Below are 17,335 nucleotides of genomic sequence, written 5' to 3' on the forward strand. Positions count from 1 at the left end.
GTTGTGGGACTGATTGTGGAGTTAGCGCCTAAGTTCTGCTCAGGGCACCTTTGATCCTATGATCCTGGGAGTGTTAGAGTGCTTGGGAGTGGAGCTTCTTCTGGGTGTTGTGGGACTGATTGTGGAGTTAGCGCCTAAGTTCTGCTCAGGGCACCTTTGATCCTATGATCCTGGGAGTGTTAGAGTGCTTGGGAGTGGAGCTTCTTCTGGGTGTTGTGGGACTGGCTGTGGAGTTCTCACCCAAGGTCTGCTCAGGGCACAGACCCAGACAGGAAGGAACCGTGCCACTAATTGGGCAACGTTGCTGGGTGCCTGGTCCCTCTGGTCCCAGTTACTTCAGGTGTTGGGGCAAATATGTCTTCCTCACCTCTGATCTATTGGGTTGTTTATTTGTTTGTTTGTTTTAATTTAAGGAAGGCATCTTTATTTGTTTTTATTTCAGTAATTATCCAGAATAAATCCAATAATTTATGCCAAGATTCACTGCAAAAGTAAAGGGTTGCCATTTCAAGACACATTGAATTTCAAATAGTTTAATGGCTTAAAGGCTGTTTAAGAAGCCACTAGACAATATAATTGTTTATGTGTTTGAAAACAACCAAGTAGAAATTTCAAATGAGTATAAAACTCAGTTGGTATGGTTCATGATTGTTTTTTTTCTTAATAGTAATGATTTTCTTCCTGGGAAGGATTCTTAAAATCTTCCTGTTTGAGACCAAATCACAACTGTTGTATCTGACATGTTATTTTTTCTTCTTTTTTCTTTTAACTCTCCCAGGAAAAAGCTTTCAAACCTGAGTTTAGGTTGAGAATCATTTTCAATGAATGAAAACATGTGGAGAAATCCTACAGCACAACTGGATCTGTGTGGTATGTACTCACCACCACAGTTAAGAAAACAGCACCTTCATTGCCCTGGTGGATAACACCAACAGAGGAGTTTACTCTCCTGAAGCGCAAGTTTCCTGGTCCTTTCCATCAGTGGTTCTCAGTCTGTGGGTTGTAACCCCTCTGGGGATCAAAGGACCAATTCAGAGAGGTGGCATATCAGATATTCTGCACATCCAATATTCATATTATGATTCATAACAGTAGTAATGTTGCAGCTATGAAATAAGCAATGAAAATAATTTTATGGTGGGGGAGTCACCATAATATGAGGAGATGTATTAAAGGGTTACAGCATTAGGACAGTGGCGATTGAAATATTTTCTTTTAAACTAGATGAATAAAATCCTGGCTAGTCTTGGTTCCCATACCCCTTTGAAGATGACTGAAACCTTTCACACAACACACCAAATATATTTTGGTAGGAGATGAATTTGTGAGGTCAGATTACATCTCAGAAAGATTCAAGGAGAAATGTCCTAGAAGTTTTTGGTCGGTTGTCTCCTGATAAATATAAATGCCTTCCAGCACTCTTTCTCTCCATCTGAGTGTAGGTTGTGACACCCTCTTATGAACCTAGAGTCTATGATCGCAATACAGAAGCAGGAGCTGTAAGCCTCATTGTCATTTTGCTGCCTGGCTCTGGATTCCTCTTAAAGCCTATAAATCATTATCAAACAAGAAAATCAAGTAATCAAGCTCGCTGGCCCAAATCTGATATATAGTATTAACTTCCAGCATGAAAAGATATCTGCCTATAAAACTAGTTAAATGCTCTAATAATGAACTTGGATTAGGCAAATGCTTTTGCTCATACAGACACTGGAGGTCCTGATTGTCTCTCAATCAGAAGTCCAAAACCCACTCCGTCTCAGTGGCTTGAACACAAGGCCAAAGGTGACAGGTTACATACTTAGAAGAGGATGGCGGAAGCATTCATAGATGTCTCTTTTTAAAGTTGCATCCATAAATTATTTGAGCTTTTTTTTTTAAATTTTGTTTTCAAATGATGACTTCAAGTCATGTTTCAAATTCATTTCATGCTCAGTTACCTTTCGTCTTTAAAATCAGACAAAACATGCAGTTATTTAGAATGAAATAATTGGTTTAATAATCATAATCTTGAAAAAGAACTTGAATTAAAATTCAGTCTGTGGTATGAAATATCACCATCCGACACAGTGCAGAAAGAATTTTATGTATATGCACATTAGTTTTATTAATATGATAGGAGTGTATATTGTTTAGCTTGATATACTTGTTTTGATGAATTCTTCTCCGGATTGAACTTATCTTTATTAGGTCGTCGGGCATGAAACAGGTTGAACACCCCTCAGTTCCAGGGCCTTGGCAAAATTAACCTCCAGCGGTTTGCCAGTGCCTTTGGTGAGCTTCAGGGAGCGGATGCAGCCTCGGAACCTAATGTTGGTGGTCAGGCCAAACTGATTGAGGCCGCCTGAAAAGACATAAGATTTACTTTTGTTTCCAGTCCTTACAAATGCTGGAGATCCAGCCCAGAAGCCTTGTGCATGGTGCACAAGAACTCTACCACCAGGTCAACCATTGTTTCCTCAGCCTCCCTTTTGAAACATGGAGACATCACATGCTTACAATCACATTTCCAAGTCAACTATCTAGCTTGGGATTAACTTGGAACACTGTCTATTGTACACTGTGTGATTTTGCTTATAGACTTGCTAACTTATTCATAGAGAATTCTTAACTTCTAAAGAGTTACGTCATAAAGTACAGAAACTTCAAATAAATACTTTGATTTGGTACAGATTTAAAGTTATACACAATTATAGCCACGCCTGCTGGTGCATGCCTATAGTACCAGCACTAGGTAGAAAAGGAAAACCCAAGGTCTAGGGTAGCCTGGCCTATACAGTAAAAGCCTGCTTCAAAAAAAATTAATAAATAAGGAAATAAGTTGTGGTGGTTTGAATATGCTTGGCCCATGGGAAATGGCACTATTAGGAGGTGTGGCCTTGTTGAAATAAGTGTGTCACTTTGTACTGGGGCTTTGAGGATTCCTAGGGCTCAAGCTCTGCCCAGTGTGGAAGGAACTTCCTCCTGGCTGTCTGCAGAAGACAGTTTCCTGGCTGCCTTCTGATCAAAATGTAGAGCTCTTCCTTATAGCATCATGTCGGCCTGGACGCTGTTCATGCTTCCCAATATGATGATAATGGACCGAATCTCTGAACTGGTAAGCCACCCACAATTAAATGTTTTCCATTGGAAGAGATGCCTTGGTCATGGTGTCTCCTCACAGAGATGAAACCCTAACTCAGATACAAGTAAACAAGAACCCTCCTCATAAGTCTTATACAGTTGTATTAAAAGATGCAAAGAAAGTTATATAATACTTCTAATATTAAATTAGGACACGGGATGTTCTAACACTGCAGAAATAAAACCCCCCAAATTTCTGTTGGTTGGAAGCCTATGGAATTCTTTTTTAATTAACAAGGCTTACTTATTGCAACACAATTCAGGAATGAAACTGTGTGAAGAGAATTGGGAGTGCTAGCAAGCACACTCTGTAAACAAGAAGAGTCTTGTGTCCTCGGTGTTTTCAAAACACGGAATTGTTCTTAGAATGTGTCTGAGCTCCTCCCAGGTGTAAAGGATAGGGGTGAGTTGATTTCAGAATACGCTTTATTGCCTGCTGCTGTTTGTTATGCAGTTAAATGTTTAAGCTGGCCTTTAGATGGAAAAGTGTTTCTGTCGCGCGCGCGTGCGTGCGTGCGTGCGTGCGTGTGTGTGTGTGTGTGTGTGTGTGTGTGTGTCTTCTCCTTGTGGTTGGATACCTCACTCACATGATTTTTCTTGACCTTCAGAGTATAAATTGCTTGATTCTTTGAATAAAACTGACTATTGCATAGTTGTTTACTCTGCCTCATTTGCAGCCCTGCTTTCCCATGTTTATGCCCCCAACTAGAGCAGTAAACAGACAATTCTCTCTTCAAGCCTTCTGGGTCCGTGGGAGGATCTTGCTTCATAGCCTGTTGGCAGAGAGGTACACTGTCTCCCTCAAAATATTATGAGTTTATTCTCGATAGAAGTATTTATTTATATAGCTCAAAAATTTTATTAATGTTTAAAAAAATGCACAGTTGTGGACCTTTAAAAAAAAAAAAAAACAACCAAAAGCAGGATCTGGAGGGACGGCTCAGTAACTAAGAGCACAGGCTGCTTTTCCAGAGGACCAGTGTTCAATTCCCAGCACATACAAGGATGCCTCCCTCTCTAATTCCAGTCCCAAGAGATCTAATGCCTTCTTCTACCTTTCCCAGGAAGCAGCCAAGCACACTGGGCACAGACAAAACACCCATGCACATCGTACAACTTTTAAAATGGAAAAGCCGAAGGTAACTCTGGAAGGAGACCATCCATCTTCTCTAATACCTTCTGTCCTGGCAACCCAACGCTGAATACTGCTTACTATCTTTTCTTACACAGAGTCCTTCTGCCTTGGAAATAATAATAAGCTTCTCTTCCAATTCCAGGAGCCTGTCACTCCAGTGTTCATGAAGAAACTAGACTCCTTGCTCAGCAGCTCCTGCTCCTGGCTTCTTAGGTAACTCTGGAGTTCATATGTTGAATTTAATGTACCGATGAGTTGGGTTTTTTTGTTGTTGTTGCAGATTTATTGCTTGGGTTCCCTTGTAATATGGATATAAACTCTTTAATAATCTATGTGAGAAATTAGCTACATTTAACCTGGAAAATTCCAGAACCAGAGGAAATGAGTTGGACAGCATTTTATGATTCTTCTGATACATTCATTTTAAAACCAGGAAAAAAAAACCATCACAATCCTGGCTTCAACTGTTGTTAACTGCTTTATATCTTTTATAAGGCAAATTCATTTCCTTTAGCTTGAGCCTCCCCTTGGATAAAACTTTGGGGGGTGATTATGAAAATTTCAGTCCCATGTGGTTTAAATAAATGGTCTTCTCATTTTACAGACTGGAAATTTTAGGCCAAGTATTATTTATGGAAGGAGATTCTAAAGCATAGAAGCAAGTGGCCTTAAGTACACATTCTTAAACATGCTTATACAAATATAAATGTTTAAAACCACAAACATAAGGAACAAAGGACATGTTTGCTGGAGCAACCAGCACTCACCTGGGAAACCGCCAACAAAAACAGGGTCGTTTGTATCGGCTGAGGTCGATGCAGAGTTTGGGCTCTGGGCATCCACCTGGTTCCCATCGACCACCAGCTCAAGACGGTTTTTGATCTTCTTGGCAGTGACTTTATGCCACTGTCCATTGCACATGTGGCCTGGGATCCCAGCATCATAGACCGCGGTGAATCGGCCAGCGCCGTTATCCACGTGGAACATCAGCTGGGAAGTAGGAAAACGAGCCGTCATAGGTGACTTCAGTGGAGGAGAGCTCCACAGCCCACACAGTGAGAATCAGAGGCTGAAATGAACACAACTGGGGCCTGTTCAGCTTTCTCAAACACTGGACTAAGTTTGGTCTGAGAAATAGCTCAACTAGTAAAGTGCCCGAGAACATGCAGAGAACGGAAGCCGCTTCACACTTTAAACCAGCTAGTTCATTTAAGTGTTCAATTCTGCTTATCTACTCCCGTGCTCATCCTTGCCTCTGAGTTCTTGGGCGTTTTAATCTATTGTTTATGGGAAAGTTTGAGGAATAAGGGAAGTAGAGGGAAGCATGGAAGGTGCACTTTAGATTATCATTACTTTGTAGGAAATGTCAGCATCACAGGATGGAAATAATGGGCACAGTTGAAGCTCTTAATCTGGACCCCAGATCCAATGTGAAAAACCTGGATGTGGCAATCACGGGTTCAGAATCTCAGCATGAGGGAAGCAAATTGGGGTTCCCTGGCCATCCTGCTTACATGGCTTGCTGTACTTCAAACCAGCAACAGATAGTGTCTCAAACTGTAAGGTGACGACTAGCTCCTCAAGAACAGCACTACACACTCTCCTTTGGCCTTCGCTCTTTGTGTGTATACCTGTGTGCAGGTACGCATGTGCATACAGGTACACACACACTTATCGCTGCCTGTGTTAGTTGTCAGGTTTTGTGGTGGTGTTTCAGAAAAAAAAAACCACTCCAGTCCTGCACCAAAACAGAACCTAATCCCCACAAAGCTTTCCAGCTACACATCTTTTTGGAGTACGAGGGTTCTTGGTGAACCTCGCAAAGCTTTCTTAGGAGATGCTGCTTCAAGCAACCCATGAAAGGAATTTCAAATATATTTTAAAGTATTGCTTTAAAGGTAAACTTTTGATGCTTTAATTATGTTTTTCTTTCTCCTGAATGGTTTTCATTTTATATACAGGATTGAGAGTCACATAAATTACTTTTGGGGGGGTAGGTTTCATGTCACAGGTGCCAAAGACCCGAGCCAGAAGGCCAGTTAAATTCCCAACAAGGGGAAAAAATGATTAAAAGTTCTTGTTTAAATGAGAAAAATCTGGTTTTAGTAACATGGCAAGATCCCTGAAATTTGAGACATCAGAATTCTTTTGAAGCTGATGAAGAAAAGGAACATGTTGAAATATTAAAAACATTAGTCAGCCAGGCAGTGTACTTGACAAGGTGGACAAAATAAATGTTTTGTTAAAAAAAAGATTAATAGGTCTAGGTGGCATTTGCAAAATATATAGTATTATAAATATTAGTATTTGGAATACAGAGTGGAATTTGTAAAAATGACATTTTACTCTATGAAGAGCCTGGTGGGAAATCACATGACAGAGTAACATGTAAATGGTAAAAGATTACATGCAAGCAAACTTGAAAGAGATGCAAGGAGTGTAAGCTTTGAAAATTGGAACAAAACTAGGCAATTTTGTCTATCTGTTCATTTTTTCATCCTTTTTACCTATAAACACCTGGATTTTTTTTTTCCGTTGTTTATGGGATGGTTTGAGTAGCAAGTATAGAATGTCAAGGAAGGTATGTTTTAAATCATGTCTCTTGAGTAGCACCAGCATCCTAAGGTGGGAAATACAAAAACATTGGAAGCACAATCTTCATGAACAAGCCAGTTAGAAAATCTGTGAAATCTCTTACTTATTCTCCTCTTTTAACCTGTTTTCTATATTGCAAAACACAATCAGCTCATCTCCCTACAATTTTCTGTCCATGGATAAAGAGGTATTTATGATTAGTTTATTGATTGTACATTTGCCTATGTTTGCTTTTTGGGGGGAAAAGTACCTGAGTGCTTGTAAGTGAAAATTGGAAACTGGTATGTTGCTGGTCTCAGTGATATAGGGTTGATGTAAGAGGTAGGCTTGTTTCAGATGACCTCCTTTCCACTGCACCAGTAATTTTGTGGACTAGATGCATAGATAGAGATGTCCTTGGAGCATCACATTGAAATCTGGGCATCCAAAACTACTTGGTCCACAGTTGATCAACACAGCTGTGGTACAGTAGGATTGACACATTTAAAGTATGGCCGGTGGGTGCACAGGATGGGTGTGAGAAAAGTGTACATAGATTGTGATGACTCAGAAGGATGCAAAAATGGAACTGAGCACTTTTGCAGAAAAGAAACTGGCAAGACCTCAAACCATAGCCTTGAGTGGGGATGCCAGTGTCGGGAGAGAGCGCTCAGACATTCACTCACCTTCTCGTCGATCATTTCAATGCCCATTCCATCCATCTTTTGACTGCTGACTCCCAGGAGGACTCCAGTGGGTCTTGTGGTACGGAATTCAAATTCCACGAGAAGGTCCAATCCGACTTTGAACCCACCAACTGGGGAAAAAATATTGATTAGAGTTTGGGGCAAATTAATTTCAATCCGTGGCTTCCCCAGCCGTGTACTTTACACCCTTGGTTGATAATGCAAGAGGCTAGGGCTTCAGATTGCTCATAGGTTTATTCTTGGTACTGCCTTGGAATCTGGCACACAGTGGAGCTTTAATCATTAGATAACCAAATGGATGAGCACACACTAGGACTGAATCAAGGGCTCTCGAAGCCAGGTATGAGAATTTCCAATGTCGGCTGGACTAAGGAGAGCATTTCAATGAATACACAGTAAAATTTTATTGAGACACTCTAAATGGCACCACAGTGATTGAAGTGAGGTCAGACCGTCCTAAATATTTAATTAAATGTAAGGATGCAAATGTAATTTTTTTATGGAAAGATTCTAGGACAAAATCTTTTCTATTTAATTCAGATAATTTTTTCGTTAGACATTTTAATATTTGACTCATAGATTTAGGCCTTATTTAAGACGTTAAGATATTTCCTTTAGTAATAAAATGATTTCCTAAGAACAGCCAAGACGACATGAACTCCACAGAATATTTGAAAATCACTCAAGAAAATTCTGTCCATGCTTACCAGGTGGGTCATAAATGCCACCTATGACCACTACTGACCTGAGAAGGGTGGTACTCACAATGTGCTAGACTTTTTGTTCTCCCGTGAATCTTGATGAGTTTGCATGGAAAAGAGTGGATAGATTTAAAGCAAAAATTTAAAGTAAAGGGTAGAAAGAATGAACTGTTCTGGAAAATAAAATGGCAAGAGAGAGGTAAAGAGGAGAAATGAATGGCATAAGGTGATTCAGCCGAAGAAACAGCGGTGAGGTGAGATGGTATCCTGCGATTAAGGTGGCTGGATGGCTTTTTTTCAGAGATATTGAACCTCTTATATTGAACATGTACAGTTTCCACCAAAGTAAGCTGCAGCTCTGACCACTCATAAGTCTTATGTAAATTCGCTGTTGAAGGGATGGAAAGAGCTGCTAGAAATTGAAGACGTGATTGTTGTTGTTCCTGTTTTTGGTCTAATACCAAGAGAAGGTAGGAAGACAAGTGGAGCTATCAGACACAGAAGCCGAAGCCTGGCATCAAGCCTGGCTTAGAGGATGGCATCATAGCCACTTGTGGATTTGCAGAAATCCTGGGGAACTTTGTGACTTTCACAGCACGTGACATGGCTTTTGGGTGACATCATAACTTCCAGTGTTTCCACATCCCTGTTTTTCAAAATTCTGCCTCTGCAGAGGTGGGGTTCCACTCTAGCCTGTGTTAGGGGATCTGAATATATACTTCACAACTCTGCATTAAACTCATATAATAAAGCTTTGCTCAAATATCTGTTTCTCCATAAACCCTTTTATGACTTCCAAACAAAATTAATCTTCCTTTTAAATCTGCAGAATACTGTGCATCTTTTGCAGTATTTAAAAATTACTTTTCCTTTATTTTTTGTGATTTCTTCCAAAATTTAATTTTTATTATTGATAATACACTTCTAAAGGCAGACATTACATCTTATTTTCCCATTTCCTATAATTAGCATTCACACGTTACCTGTTCCTTATTTTTTTTCCCCTAATGAACGAATATGTGGGGCTTGTGGTCCTGAGTATTCTCTCGTAGTGGCTAATGCAAAGGATTTTATGTGAGCAGGGATTGCTTCTTATTTTCCTTTCCAATGTGATGTTCAGTTTCAATAATGCAGACCTACATTGGGAAGTGATACTCAATGCTAAGCATAATGGTATCAACAAGTGGGTACTGCTGTGTGTATGTAGGTTTGCATGGGTGCATGTCCGTGTGTGCATGCGTGTGTAGGTATGTGTGCATGTGTGCGCGCATGTGTGCGTGTGTGATGAAATGGAACCCTGAAAGCACTTTTAAAGGAAGAATGGAAGATGGTATCTCATCTCCGAAAAGTTAGACAGCACTGAAAAGGAAAACATTCCACGTGAGCCTTCCAGTGTAGTTAGGTTCATCCCCGTGAGCCTTCCTTCTTGTGTAGTTAGGTTCATTTGCTGCCATTGTTCTCCAGGGAAGGAAACGGCACAGACTCTCCAAATAACCTTTCTTTCTATTACTTAATGCTTTTTTCTTAAAAAAGCTTTTTCTTAAAAAAGCTTTTATCAGATTCGCTTACATGAATTTTTTTGTTGTAGGTGTTGGTTTGCTTTGGCTTCTTAAAGACAGAACTTAAGACCTCAATCATGCTAGCCACGTGCTTTGCCACTACAGCCCCTGCCCCCTATAACCATATGGACACGTTTTAGAGGTAGTTTTACTTAGTTATAGAAACTGATATTTCTATTAAATGAAGAATAATATCTCAGGACCCCGTGGAACGATCATTTTTTTTTTTTTTGACCCAGGCAGGAACTCAGCATTTATATGTCATGAATATTTAGCAGGAAGGAAGCAGCAGTAGGTTTACCTGCTGTAGCAAAACCGGTTCCATCAAAGTAAGTCCCGCTCTCCGCGTTTGCAAAGCATGTCCCAACATGAAAACTGGAGGTAGGCTGGTCCAGACTAACAGGGGCTTGTTCCATGTGAAGATTCCTAACACAGCCATCCAGGCTGTAGGTCACCTGAGCAGTCAGGCCAGAAGGAACAGATGCCAAGTTTAGCAATGTTGTGCCTCTATGTATAGTCTAACCACACTGCACACAGTCATTAACTAGTTGTTCTAGAACAAACCTCAAAGCTGCCTGGCCCTGGACCTCTGGACCCCAGACGTCACAGCACAGGGGACAGAAATCCAACATCAAGTTTGTCCACTGGGATGCATCTAGCTGTGACCACTATGACGTGATATTCTGAGGACCTGGTCACAGCACGTGCTCATTGACTTGTCAGAGCTGTGAGCTGTATCTAAGGATGTTAACTTTTGACTCATCTCATATTCCCTGACTTCATATTTCTATGAGTAATTTGTTAACTATCAATGAATTCAGTTGTGATCTGTTTCAATTTCCAATTTCCACTAAAATAAGACAATTAAGTTTGGATCAGTTTACTGTTTTTGGAACAAAGACCTAATGGTCCTTTCCCTAAGAAAAAAGCCTGTACAGATCGTGAAATTTTGTATAAGATATTTTAGGGATGATGGAATTTAGAACCAACTTAACCCGAGGCGCTCTGATCCACTACAGTCCATTGGCTTTAGAAACTCAAGTGGATCATTTTGGCTACTCTCACTCCAGACTCTTATTTTTGATCGACAGGCAGCATATCCCATAGTTATGCAGAGGGTGATTTGTATTATTCAAACACACACAAGGGAGAGAGGGAGAGAGGGAGAGAGGGAGAGAGGGAGAGAGAGAGAGAGAGAGAGAGAGAGAGAGAGAGAGAGAGAGAGAGAGAGAGAATCTCCAATGACACTTGCTAATCAAGTAGAGAAGTGTAGGTGCTTGTATTATGGATGCTAAATACATTTCCCTCCAAAACTGCTTACACGAGTGTCCGCACGTAGCTTCTTGGAACCTGCCTCCAGTTGTTTCTAACTGGTAAATAAAAATGCCAACAGCCAATAGCTGGAAGGGCAGACAGTGGTGGGTTTTGAGAATTTCCGGGGCTTAGGGATTGAGGAAGAAGACGACCCACCATGCTGGGAGAGGTGGAGGAAAGGAGAGATGCCATGCCTGAGAAGAGTGGACGGCTGAGAGACAGAGCCACTATGTGAGGATTGAGGAGAGGACAGCCTCGAGGGCTGCCCAACTGGGTCCAGGGCAGCCAAGGTAGAATATAGAATTTAGTATGTAATACCTAGGGGTTATCGGCAGGAGGTGGATTAACCAGCATGGAGGTTAACGGAAGTGACCCACTGTTTAAAACCTATCACAATATAAAGGCTGTATACATGCACACACACACACATACACACACACACAGACAGACATTTATGCACAAGTCACTAACTCCACCAAATATCCAAGGAATTAGACACTCACTGGACCAATTCTGCGTGTGGTATAGTTGATCGGCAATCCGCCGACATACAGAATCCCCACCACATCCAGGATGTCGGCTTTCTTGGGACTGATGGTTTGGCTGGAGGCATCATCCACATAAAGAATTCCCTCCTGCTTCACTCTCACAATCTTAATCTACAAAAGGAGGAGCCACCATCAGTGCTAATCTTGAACAAAGCCAGAGAACAAAGAATTTTCCTGGTAGTTCCAAGGAAAACTGACACACCAGAAGAGGGCATCGGATTCCATTACAGATGGTTGTGAGCCGCCATGTGGTTGCTGGGAATTGAACTCAGGATCTCTGGAAGAGCAGTCATTGCTCTTAACCACTGAGCCATCTCTCCAGCATAATCATGGTTATTGAAACAAGGTCTTATTATATAGCCTAGGTTGGCTCTGAACTCAAGACCCTATCACCGCAGTGTCTCCAGCACTACTGTAAGGATACATCACAGAGCTAGGTTTCCAGCTCTACCGTCAGTACTGCATTAATTTGGATGAGTAAAACCTGGGCTCCTAATATATCTTCTCTTATGCTTAGTAGTCCTTCTTGTGCAACATTACAGGTAGGAAGATGAGGGCAAGGGAGGAAAAAGGCTATTCCTGTGGCAGCTGACTGCTCTGAAGTCAGGGAGGAAGAAGACATAAACCTAAGACCAGGAACTCATGACAGAAGAGTATAAGAGAGGGAAGAAATGTGAGGCCTGGGAGTCTGGTCATGGGATGATGTAGACCTTTAAATGCTGGGGCATAAGAATGCTGGAAAAACAAGTTACAACAGGATTAGAATAGTGTAGCACCACATTTTAAACACATTTATTTTGATTTAGTAACTAGTGTTTTTTTTTTTAACTTTTACAAATGAAATCTGTCCTTACTATTAAGGCTAATTATCCTACATAAATTGCCTTTCCTAATCTCAACTCGAGGGTCCATCAATATGTCCATTTTTTCCCCCTCAAGTGTTGTATTTACTCTATTAGCTGAAGAATAGAAGAAACTGACAAAATCTCTCTGACCAGGAGCCTCATTTGCAACAGTTTTTTTCCAAGCCAAAAAGGTCTCGTTTCTTTCTAAGGTAACAAATTGATTGGCTTGAGGTTTATATTGTAATTCTATTTCCTTTCATTTGTTGGCTTTCTCTTCAACATGACAAGCCAAAGCAGGTTAATGTATCAAATACAGCATCTACTAATATTGTACTCTGAAAATTAAACTTTTTATTTGTCTACCTAGGGAAACTTTATTTAATAGGCTATCACAGGTGCAGAGACAAATTTCAAGAGTTTATTTTAATCAGGCCACATATTTATCTACCTGCAGTCATGCCAAAAAGGAGTAAGTTGGCAAATGAGCCTTCTGTGCTCACAATAGCACCAGGATCTGGATGCAAGGCCAACGTTTAAAGTTGTTGCCAATGGCTTTTGATGGAAATGGTGCTTTGGGGACATTATACTTGGTCTTGGAGAGATTTTCAGTCTCTTGATTTTCAGATCAGTGTGTGCTCGGGTGAGGGCTAAGTCTTAGAGCCCATCTTAGTATTTCCAGCTTATACTTTGGTCATGTATTGTTTTCTTAGTAGAGAGGAATGTATAGTATAGTCTTGGCACAAACATTGTTTCTCTAAGCTGAGTATGGAAGCCTTATGAAGAAAGCACTCTGTTGTCTTCTCATTCCCCATTAAACTGATGTAACCATCTGCTATGGCCTGAGCCTGGTTTTCTGACAGTTGCTTGGGAACCACAGTTCCATTACCAAGGGCAGGACTCTGTAGTATTACAATGAGCCCATAAGTGATGAATCAGAAAGTTACTCACATCTAGACATATTCTCAAGCTGTGGCCTATGTACATACCTCTGGCCATTTGTCTGGTCTCTGCCACAGTTCTGTAACTCTAGAGTTAGGGTCTGCATTAACACAACAGTTCTGGCAGAGGACAGTCTATGGCTGTCTCCAGGACTCTTCTTAGAAGTCTACCTGCATTCTGGGACTGTTACCTTGTGCCACTGGCCATCGTTGATTTTTGTGGGGATCATGGTGCTCGTGTTCCCACTCCCCAAATCATAACTGAAGTAGGGGAAGCCATTCCTCAGCTGAACAGTAGCAAAATCAGCATGATTGATCCGAGCCATGTAAAAGAGCAAGCCCGATTCAGCTTCGGTTCGCACCTCCAACTCAATGGTGAGGCTGCAAAATACAAGCGGGGAAAGAAAAAAACAGGAGACCAAGAGTATCGTTAGGCTAAAAGTGGTTTCAACAAAGATGCACAAGATGGATAGAAAATCTGAAGCAGAGCGGATGTCTAGGGTTTATGAATCTTCTACACTTGAGTTTAAGGCAGGCAGAGTTCTATTATTTTTTACTCAATGAATTAAAAAACAAATCTCTAACACTAGGAATTTTACACATAATTGATTAGACTTGATTAAATGTGAATATTCAGCAGTTCTTGTGCCGGGTTGCAGAATAACACATACCGGTTTTTAACTTTGGTGTCATCAAAAGCAATCGCAATGTGGCTGTTTCTGGAGAGCCCGAACTGCTTGCTCCCTGTCAGAAGAGCTGGTTCTGATTCTGCAACACAAGGGCCCTGAGAAATACCAAGGGCAGGAGATGATGAGATCACAGACAGACACACAGACAATGTTGCACTCAGAGTGTGTTTAACGTATCCCCTTCCTGACCTTGAACAATGCAGAATTCCCTAACACTAAAACCCACCTCTTATTTATTTCTGTAATATTCAGGACAGGTACTTATAAAATGCTCAGTGAATTCAAACTAGTTTTCCTTAGTAATGCCTTGGAATTGCTAAAGGAATGTGTTAAGAAATGTATGGATAAATTTATATTTTCCTTACTCTCTACAGAAAACACTGTTTATATTTCTGGGGAAACTGCAATTCCTTCTCCACATTTATTTCACTGATGAGGGGTTTTATTCTTAGAAGACGGACCAGGGAGAACGATGGGCTAGCTACTTGGATTATAAGAATAGAAAGATATGTTCCTCCTTGCCTCCATTTCCATTTCCCACTATAGTATTTTTCCTTGGAAATTATCAGCCCACTAGAAGGTTGCTGTAAATTCAGAATTTCAAGATGGTGTATCTTGAAACCTGAAAGTCAGCCCACTCAGGGCCTTAGCTAGTTGCTAGGCAACCAGCACGTGTGGGTTTTTTTTTTTTTTAATGCAACCCACCATACACCATTTCCCCTGCTGCTGTTCAAAGATCAGCTTCCTAGGGTGCTTGAGCGAGACAGCTAGGTACACAGATGTGCAGCCACTCGCTCTAACGCTATGCTGTCACCACCTGGAAATTCCTAATAACGTCTGATGAAGTGGCCCTGCATTTTCCCTTTGTACATGGCCTCACCAATCACATAACCAATCCGGGCGACTTGGATTCTAATGCATGGGTCAGGCAATAAGGTTCTTCAAGTGACAGAGCCCCATGCCTTCTCCACGCTCTCTCTGTTTTCACAGGCTAGCATGGTGTACAGGTGGCTGATGAAGTTGCTTAGGACCTGGGGTGTGTGAGAATTCATAACAATAACATGCACCCCTGCAGGAACTCATCTGCTTTTCAGAGCTGAGTTTGATAGCTGAGAGAGAGAGAGCCAGAGAGAGAGAGAGAGAGAGAGAGAGAGAGAGAGAGAGAGAGAGAGAGAGAGAGAGGCAGACCCAGCCAGTGCTGACTAGGTAGGTCCGCTCAAACAGCCTAGGGCAAGCTTTTGTGAGGAGTGTTCTCCAAGAGAGTACCTCAGACACGACTTATCAGCACTCGGGACATCTTTATGTGAGAAAAAGCCTCATTCTCTTTTCTCTTGAGCTTGGTCAAAAACGACCTATATTATGCCACAGCAGGCAAAAGGGCTTAAAAGTGTTTCAGGAAAGCTATAAAATTGGTCTTTATGGAGGTAGTTCCTTTTTTTTTGCCTCCCAGGAGACGGTCAATTATAAAAAGAAGACTGGCTGAAATTCATACATCTATGTAAAAGCTCCGTGGGCAGGGCAGGGTAATCTATTCACAACACACAGCAATGCCTTCGCTATTACACGGCCAACAAAAGAAGCCCAAATGGTGGCTTAATGTCCTGGTCCGCAAAGGCTATTAATAGAACAAGAATCTTTCTTAGCAAATACTGTAGTATGCAGCCTTCCTCAGAATTCTCCAAGGGGATTCTGCGCGTTGTGAGTTCTTGCGGACAGAATTTCACCAAAACATGTCTAAACGTTTACCTCCGAAAACAGACACTAAAAACATCTATGGATGTCATGGACTTCGGGAACAATAATGTGCAGGCTGAAGAAATATACCTGTGGATAATGCTGCTGTTAGTGCTGCCACAGCCACTTTGTCACACACCAAATGATATGCTAAAATAATATGCTAATATAAGCCATATTCTAAAATGGCTACTAGAATGGACAGATGGCAGTTGTGAATTACAGGCATTTTATTGGTGCTGTATTGTGGAATGCCATGTGATAGCTGAACACCATGACTTTGCCTGTTAGTACTGAACAGAGCCACAGCTGAGCAGCAGTCCCCCACACCTTGAACATATTATCAGATCTTCTAGACAGTCATTTCAGAAACAGATTCAGTCGGAAGAGAGAGGATTTAGCATAGGTCCTTCGACTCCTATGTCAATATGTAGCACAATCACAAGAAGAGCCTGGTGTAAGGGACGAGCGTCCCTTCTAGGCCCAAGGATACTCTTTTCCTATGTTTTGGAAACAATAATCTCTGAAAAATGCTAAAACAGCAATAATAGTAACAGCAGCAATAATAGTAATTAAAAAAAAAAAAAAAAAACCCTGCCTCAATCAATCTCAACATGTTACACTTCTGCCATCTGGTGGTGATGCTTCATAATACATGTAGCACACGGGAAAGGGGATAAAGGACAGACAGGATGGTTTTGGCTTTGCAGGTGACAATTCTGAGGCACAGAGGGATGTGGGGAGCCCACTGGAGTAGTGTATTTGTCGCTGAAGTAGCTTGAAAGGAAGCCATGCTTCCAGGAGTCACAGTCACAAGGAGAGGGGTCAGTTGTCCCAGCAAATCTTCCCACTCTTAAATGTTCAGGTCAGTGGTCATTTCTAATTCTGGTGCAGTGCTGACACTTTTAAACACATTACCAAATTCAAGGCAATGTATGATTTCTTGGTTAGTGGACTTTGAGTTTAGATAGCTATAGAGCAGATATCTCAACTGCATTTGTCAAAACGAGCAGCAAGTGATGAGTCATGCTAAAAATTGTGTAATTTCCTTCCTTCATGAGTCAACGATCCCGCTAATAAGTGTGGGCAAAAGTCCCATCTGATGCTTGCCTTCGGTGATCTTTGTGGGTGAATACTAAATAGGTACTCTTTCAGCACCGACTTTGATGTCCTCATATATACAATGCCTGCTGCTGTGTTTGCTGAGACACTGAATCATGTTAACTCCTTGGATGTGAGCTCTTTGGTGGAACTGGTCATTGATAGGGATTTGCCATAAGACGGGCCCCACTTGGGGGTGTGGAGAATACATTTTCCCTTTAAATGCATGTCAGTGCCCAAGGCTGATTTATCCTATGGCTTAAACTATCTATAGCTTTTAGCATACTGGCACTCCTGTTGCTGCAGGGACCGCTCTCTCCTACTCTGCCTTTTTGTTTTTTTTCCTTCTCAGCTCATGTCTCTTTAA

General features: G+C 41.3%; 1 protein-coding gene across 1 annotated transcript in view; it reads right to left on the reverse strand.

Annotated features, from left to right (window-relative positions):
• Nucleotides 1-1,975: 1,975 nt before the first annotated feature.
• Lama2 (laminin subunit alpha 2) overlaps nucleotides 1,976-17,335 on the reverse strand; it is a 454,349-nt gene continuing 438,989 nt past the window's right edge. Inside the window, exons 61-67 of the mRNA XM_029532909.1 lie at nucleotides 14,116-14,228; nucleotides 13,636-13,825; nucleotides 11,617-11,772; nucleotides 10,101-10,254; nucleotides 7,519-7,649; nucleotides 5,026-5,248; nucleotides 1,976-2,344 (exon numbers count right to left, since the gene is read on the reverse strand). Of these exons, the coding sequence (XP_029388769.1) occupies nucleotides 2,187-2,344; nucleotides 5,026-5,248; nucleotides 7,519-7,649; nucleotides 10,101-10,254; nucleotides 11,617-11,772; nucleotides 13,636-13,825; nucleotides 14,116-14,228 (1,125 nt within the window). The 3' untranslated portion in view covers nucleotides 1,976-2,186. The remainder of the gene's footprint in view (nucleotides 2,345-5,025; nucleotides 5,249-7,518; nucleotides 7,650-10,100; nucleotides 10,255-11,616; nucleotides 11,773-13,635; nucleotides 13,826-14,115; nucleotides 14,229-17,335) is intronic.

The sequence above is a fragment of the Mus pahari genome, chromosome 21, assembly GCF_900095145.1.
Source record: "Mus pahari chromosome 21, PAHARI_EIJ_v1.1, whole genome shotgun sequence".
NCBI classification, from domain to species: domain Eukaryota; kingdom Metazoa; phylum Chordata; class Mammalia; order Rodentia; family Muridae; genus Mus; species Mus pahari.